Source organism: Mizuhopecten yessoensis, unplaced genomic scaffold (assembly GCF_002113885.1).
Source record: "Mizuhopecten yessoensis strain PY_sf001 unplaced genomic scaffold, ASM211388v2 scaffold10771, whole genome shotgun sequence".
Classification (NCBI taxonomy): Eukaryota; Metazoa; Mollusca; class Bivalvia; order Pectinida; family Pectinidae; genus Mizuhopecten; species Mizuhopecten yessoensis.
The window spans coordinates 1,855,379-1,863,008 of NW_018408713.1; the positions used below are offsets into that span (position 1 = coordinate 1,855,379).

Genomic DNA, 7,630 nt, shown 5'->3' on the forward strand with positions numbered 1-7,630 from the left:
TAGAGTTCAACAGAGCCTGTTAGTAGTGATGCTATATGTTAGTAGTAGTCTTATTCTGTCAACAGTAGAGTTCAACAGAGCCTGTTAGTAGTGATGCTATATGTAAGTAGTAGTCTTATTCTGTCAACAGTAGAGTTCAACAGAGCCTGTTAGTAGTGATGCTATATGTTAGAACGCTACTTTGCAATTTTCTCCAATTGTGATAAAGCTCCACCTACCAGGCAGTCAATCATATTTGTTCTGCCCAGGAACAGGTGAACTACACAAGACTTGCTTCCAGTGTATATTGTTATAAATATATTTCACTACATACTTAATATTAGCTCACATTGTTGACACTTTTGACTGTTTTCTCTTACAGACGTTCCAACATTGCTGATCACCTGTCATCACTCAAGTAAGTTTGTAGGCTAGTAAGCTTTCCAAAGGAAGAGTTGTTTCCCTTAGATATAACTGACTTTCAAAATATCTGAAGAAATCTAGACATTAGAAGCTCTCTGAAGACAAAATGGAAATTGTACCACCAGGAAAGCTGAACACCAAATTTTGTGTTAGTGTATTTAGCTGAAAATGTCCAAGCATATGAGCTGTCCCCATCCCGTCCCGTTTTACATTTTGTTCAAAGCGATAGTTAAAAAATGGGAAATGAAATGGAGGCACAGAGTATTTAGTCAAAAACAAAATGCCTCTCTGTGCCCTTCCCCATCCTACTTACCCATTGTGACTGACATAGGTATTGATGAAGAAATTAAACAGATACTTCTAGGTAACAGATCAAGATATTTATATTTTGATTACAGTTGCGAAACACTGACAGTGCAGGATCTATAGCACTTTTTAATCAGAAATCTATTGTTGTATGTTGATGTCATTGTTGTTCTTCCTGCAAAGTACCAGTTGATCTTATTTCTGTTGTGTGCGTCTGTTGTTGACAAATGTTGTTTGCATCTGTTTTGTTTTTGCCTGATGTTGACATGTTACTGTGCTGTAGGTGCCGAGTACTGACAGTGACAGGCACCAAAGCGTCATTTAACCACACCGTTCATACCCTCTTTGGTCACATGACCCATCAGCTAGCCAAGAATCAGGTGGACTTGCTCGAGTTTGATGGAGTGGCCAACGTGATTGAAGAAAGGGTAATTGATCGGCCTTATCTGTCTCCAGATTGTTTCGTAAAATAAGGGGTGCTGATGGTACATCTATACTCATGCATCATGAGTTTGAAAATATTTACCAAGCATAGTGAAACCTTACTTCACTGACACACTGTCATATCTGACATGATGATCCAGTAACACTTGGCGTCAGTGAAGCCAGGTTTCACTGTAGATCCTGATAACAGGGAACCGCTACTCCGGAATTTTTCTTCCTACAAAAAAGTAGGTTAGGATTGAAACATGCTTATGAGAATTGACCTGTAACTCATTTACGCCTGAAGCCACATTTAAACTCTTCCAGTTCGATGGTTGGAATAGTTCATGATGAAATTTTAGGGGTGATTGAGTTAAGATAAGGATATATATGTTTGCATTATCTCAATTTCAAAGCACAAAATATTCTCCATGTAAACTTTTACGACACAGCAAAATGTTAATGAAAAATACGTAATGCATTACCCATAAAATGTGTCTCCTTAAAATAATGAGTCCTAAAATTAGATAACCCTAAAAAATACATGTTTGGAATGACTAAAAAACATTTTCAATGTGACCAATAAAGCATCCATCAATAATGCCAGGATAATCACGAATCGGGAAATACTGGTGATCAATGTTATAAGATTGAAGATAAAAACTTCAAATCTCGCTGGAGATATCCTTAGTGTGTAATTGAGCTTATTATACTCTATATATTGTGTCCTGTTGTTAGTCATAAATATTAATTTATAAGTTCAAATGATATTTATGGTTTACTAAAATTTGTTGTTTTCCATTTCAGCCAGAGAAACTGGCAGAGTCTTTCATCTATTTCGCTCAAGGCCTTGGCGTCAGTAAGTACCACTTCCTTGGAAGCCGATTATATAATTAGTTGGCTTGAAAGGAAATTTTAAAAATGGGATGGGAGATAACTTTTGAAATATTTTAACATATAATATAATATATCAAAATTCATAAGTTTTAAAATATTTTCTTGGGGTTTATTGATCAACTTCACAAGTTCCAATATACAGAAAACAAGTGTTATTCAGCTTGTTTGTCTTTGTACAGTGGGCGGTGTTCCAATGCCTCGAGTTCGTCGCAGCTCTAGCACGGAACAATATCTGACCAAGCAGCGAAGCATGTCGATGGAGGAGTGTGACCGTCCAACGGGAATCTACTCATCATCCCCCTCCAAACTCAGCGTCAGCCCCAAGTCCAGCCCACTGTCCTGCAGCCCACCCAAGAACTGAACTCGGCCCTCCAGTCACGTATTCTGAAGATGACTAGGCTCTCTGGATGTTTTAGTCACAAAGTGACCTCCCTTTGTTGGCCAGTGTTGCCAGAGAGGTGACACTGTAACCAGACCACAGGCCTCTCTAATTTACACTGGTGTTACCATGGTGATTGCAAGGCACTTAGTTATACCTTTAGAGGGATATGTTCACTGCCTCAAGAACATGGGTGTTAAAGGACTGATGAAGAGGCTTGGAATTATCCAATTGTGTTTATTGATAGAAAATTGGCTTACCAATGGCAGGTGATGGTATATAATAGTGTACAAAACAACGGTTTTGTAAAAATAAAAACGTTTTCATTTGATAAACAGGACAGACCTTAAGGAAGATATTTGATGTTTTTTGCGCCAGATTTCTTTTTTACTTCTCATTCCAAATGATGCAGTTTTGAACCAATGAACCAATCTAAAGTAAAAGAACAGTTTTTCCACAAAACATTTTCAATTTACAGTGGTTTTCTTCTTTTGTGTGATACATCTAAGGCTTGAAAGAGACCCTGGATCAACCAAACCATTGATATTTCAAACGGGGGCATATCTGATAAACAAAAATGTCATTTTGAAAGATAAAAACACATACCGGTACATCATGGATTTTAACTTTACATATTTGTGTATCAAATACCGGGAGATCGAGAAATAAGATCCAAGTACATCCATTACTACCGGTACAATTGTGACGGTTGAACATGGTGGATTTTCGGTGGTACGATATGAACAGTTTCAAATGTGTGTGTCTTTGATGTTGGGATAGACCTAGGTTGTAGAGGAATATGTGACTGTTGAAAATGACATTTTTAAACACAGCACTATGCAGTTTTAGAACCTGGAGTTAGAGTTATGTGTGGAATCAAAATGATTCACTTTGTAACCACTGTACGATTTTGACTGCCATTTGTTTCTTTAATAAAATGTCATGAATTGTTTGTAATGACAAAATGACCACAACGATTGGTTCACTTCAGGGTAAACATACATAATCTGTACTGAAATAGGGGATTACATTTAGCTGTAACGGTAAATCCCCAAGTGGCTTAATGTCTGTTAAAACTCGTTGCATTCTAAATTCATCAACTGTAAGAATTGGCTTCGTTAACTCTGCATATTAACAAGTAAGCTTGTCATTTCCTTTTAAAGAAAAAATGTCATCAATATAAAAAATAAATAAATAGAGCTTCAGAAAATGTTATTTTTTCTAACAACTATATTATAAGCTAAAATTTATTTTCTAGATAAAGTACTAACAGAATGCTGATACAATATATATTGAAAGCTGTTTCAAATGCACACAGCTTTTTCATAAAATTTTCATTGGAATATAGTCATTAATATTAGTAATGTCTAAGCTAAGACAGAACTTTTTTAGAAAAAAACTGATGTTATTTTTTATCCTTCTGGGCATGCTGATAGCTTGTTTTGTGAAATAACCTTCCATACAATGTTGTTACCTTGTCCAATACAGATTTTTTAAACCATAATCCTGCGACAAATGGGATGCCACTGACTAAAATAAAGAATTTAATTTCATACAATAGTTACCTCCCTTTTAGCCATCAATTAATGTAGTCATCATGGAGATACAGGGGGAGAAAGAGGGTAATAGGAACAGTTTTTGGTAATGTTGAGTAAGTCACAGGACGGCAAAGTTAGCTTTGGGATAGTACAAGGTCCGTCACATACCACACACATAGCAAGAAAACAAGGACTAAATATGAAGAATTTGTTCAGGTGCTGTTGTCGTTGAAAGTTTTATAATAATTTTGAAGCCAATTTAAACACTGACACTGATTGGGATGAGATTAATCTTGACATGGGGAAGAGAAGCCTATATTCTGTCTAAGCACATGATGTTTTACTTCAACAGCACCTAAAATAGCTGCCAAAGAGTGGGAACATGGTGTAAACAAATTAAGTGAAGGAGAAGATGTTTGGTCAGTTGAATATAGAAATGAGTCTTAATTACTTAAATTCTGTCTACATTACCCGGTATGGCTCCTGTGGATGGTAGATTTATATCGTTTTAAGTCCTACAACTCGTTCTGTCTTCATGAACTATCCATGGTGCTTGGTTTAACTGTCCTTGTACAGGGTTCGTACATATTTAGAACATGTTTAAATTTAGAGCAATTGCTTAAAAAATGTTGTTAAAAAGTACATTTTTAAAGCAAATATCAAACACAAGGCAGGAGTTATCTTTCTTTTAAAGAGTTATTTTTCCAATGTGGTTAGATATGTATAATGAACATCAAATTGGTCCCTATGGTGCCAAATATTTCCAAGAGAAGAGGTATCAGTAGTGCCCTGTCCAGACAGAAGTATAGTTTATAAGCATTTCGTCCGGGCTCCTATCTCATACTAGTATCTATAGTACCAAGTAATAGCTCTCGTGCCTTTTTGCTTAGAAGCATTTTAAATAGCATTGTTATATTTTCGTCATAAGTAAAACCTTCTATACTTTCTGACTGACACATTAATTTGAAATAATTCCTTTTCAAGGTGAAATGAAATTCCCTGTTGTTGTTTTTTTCAAATTTTTCGTTGACAGTTGTCGCAATGCAAAAACATTCAGATAAATAATATTTTGAGTCTGTTTATTTGTACAGGGAAAAACTGAAAGCTTCAATATATGTAGGTACACCTGTAAAAAGATATCGGAAAATAAAAATACATAAATTGTTCATAAGAGGTTTCACCATCTTCTACTGCATTCGCCATCTCAACTATTCTGCCTATAAAAGATGTACATTATGTATTAAAAAGGTAATTTTGAAAAATGTATTTGAAAAGAAATATATTTAGAAACAGATGCCAAAAATTCTTACTTTTCTCAAAACGGGAAAGATAATGACAAATGTATGAATGAATCTGAAAACATTTTGAAAATTACTTTTATTCTGGAGGAAGAAAAGCCTTTCATATGTATTGCTTTAATTGCAGTTATGAAAATGATCATATCAGAAAATCTGGCTATATTAAGTCATTATCAGTAATATGATAAGTCAACTCTTCGACAATGGCAGAATTTTCTCACATTTTCCAATTTTATCAACGAGAATAAAGATGACATTTTTCTCAAGACATGATTATTCATGTTGTATATAGTTTTCCCTACATTTGAACAGCCCTATTTTAGTAATTTGTATTTTCAGAAGAATTTGTAGTTTTGATATACCCATAAATGATTGTGTTGAATATTTTGTATTTTCATTCCATATTTTGCTTTATTTCCATTCTCAGCATTAACATTTTTTGTTAGAATACAAGTCACAATTTAGCTACCGCAGCATGTACACCTAGTCACTAATCGAAGCAGATTCCAATACTTAAACGTCCAGTTGTCACTATTAGTTTAAATCTAGACATAAATTTCAAAAACTATATTTTTGCAATGTTATGTCACAATGCTGCATTGCACTCCTCAGTATTAGTGTTTTTATATCAGAATATTAGTCAAAATTTACTACAATGTGTTCAGCTAGTCACAAACAGAAGCAGATTCCAACACATGCAGGGATCACTTTCAGTTCAATTTCCATCTATTTTCATTTTGCAGTGTATGGAGGAATCTTGTTGTCCACATCACAAGACAGAGTAAATACAAGATTTAGTGTTATATTTGGTTGTAAAAATGTACCTTGCCCCTATGTTATTGTATTTTATTTATCTGTACAAAAAATGTTTCAGTACGGTATTTAAAATATTTTCATTCTGAAATAAAAGTTTATTAATTAACAACATAGCTCTAAGACTAACACAGCACCTATAGCTTCCTTCTAGTCATGTTTGCTTCAAATGTGCTAAATATATTTACAATCAGAAAATTGTGACTTAGTCTCGGTGCAAACGCTTACCTTTTTTCTCAACAAAAACAAAACTTTTCAGCAAGATAAAGTATTCATGTATTTTTTGTGTTTATCTTGAAGTGTTTTTAGAATGTTTAGCTTATCTGTGGGTACCATAAACATGCACACAACATACATGTAACATCGTATTTCAACTCAAAACGGTCATGTTTTCTCATTATTTTTACGTTTGAACATCCAATCTGATCAAAATAGATTTAATATTTTTCAGCTATAAAATTTTTTTTCTTTTTGCATTCTTTGCTTAGTTTTGTATAATTTTTATAATAAAACCAGAAGCAAATAAGTACCGAAAGTTCACCACCTGAAATTAAGTTTGCCCAAAATATTTGCAGTAATCTACGGTATCTGCAATGTGAATGTTCGGTTGTTAAGTACCACCATTTAAATGTGACTGGCCCTACCATGTTGCCAGTTAAGTACCACCATTTAAATATGACTGGCCCTACCATGTTGCCAGTTAAGTACCACCATTTAAATGAGACTGGCCCTACCATGTTGCCAGTTAAGTACCACCATTTAAATGTGACTGGCCCTACCATGTTGCCAGTTGAACACCACCAGATGTTGAGATACATTGAGGTCAATATGAACACATAATCATATCAATTTGACATTATTACAATGTCTAAACATAAAATCTCAAAGCTTGACCATGGATTCTCCTACTGAGCATAACATATAGCTATGGCAATACATTGTATGTAATTTTGATATGAACCACTTTTTACAGTAATTCTTCTTGTATGAGGTGGATATAGATTTTCCGTGATAATGATATTAACCATCTGTGAGGAAAGTGCTTCATTAAGGACAGCATAGCCAGCAGTCAGTGGAAATCACCTGTTATGCAATACGTCTGACAATATTTTTATCCCTTTTTATAATGAACTTATGACGTTATATATTTGATTTACATGTAGTGTTAACCGGAATAATGTGGGTGAATGGTTGTTCTTATTTCCCTGAGTTCTATTGACCTGATGTACGACATGTGGATGTGTTTGTGTTGTGTCGTGTGTACACAGCCACTTAGCTCTGCTAGGGGTTACCTACCACGTCCTAGGGTAGTAACAGCTAGATATGCTGTAATAAACCGTTATATATTATAGAAGTCTTGTGTCTTTTTTTAAATGTCCACATCATTACTCAATGTATTCAATTTTAAATCACCTACGGTACTTAAGGTAATCGCTGTACCAATGCATCAGTTATAACCACAAAGAAGTTACCACAAAAGCTTAATCTCCATCAAGAATTTACCTTATAGCCAGATAGGCATGATATACCCGGGATAAGGGATTTTTCTTTAAAAATTAATGTGCAGTAAACCA

At 34.6% G+C, this 7,630-nt stretch overlaps 1 protein-coding gene across 3 annotated transcripts in view; it reads left to right on the forward strand.

Moving 5' to 3' along the window:
- Window positions 1-7,405, forward strand: part of LOC110462282 (uncharacterized protein ZK1073.1-like) — an 83,431-nt gene extending 76,026 nt beyond the window's left edge. For all 3 annotated transcript variants that reach the window (XM_021516193.1, XM_021516194.1, XM_021516195.1), the window contains 4 exons: window positions 362-397; window positions 992-1,136; window positions 1,939-1,990; window positions 2,208-7,405. In XM_021516193.1, coding sequence (XP_021371868.1) covers window positions 362-397; window positions 992-1,136; window positions 1,939-1,990; window positions 2,208-2,389 — 415 coding nt within the window. In that variant the 3' untranslated portion in view covers window positions 2,390-7,405. The remainder of the gene's footprint in view (window positions 1-361; window positions 398-991; window positions 1,137-1,938; window positions 1,991-2,207) is intronic.
- The last annotated feature ends 225 nt before the right edge of the window (window positions 7,406-7,630 follow it).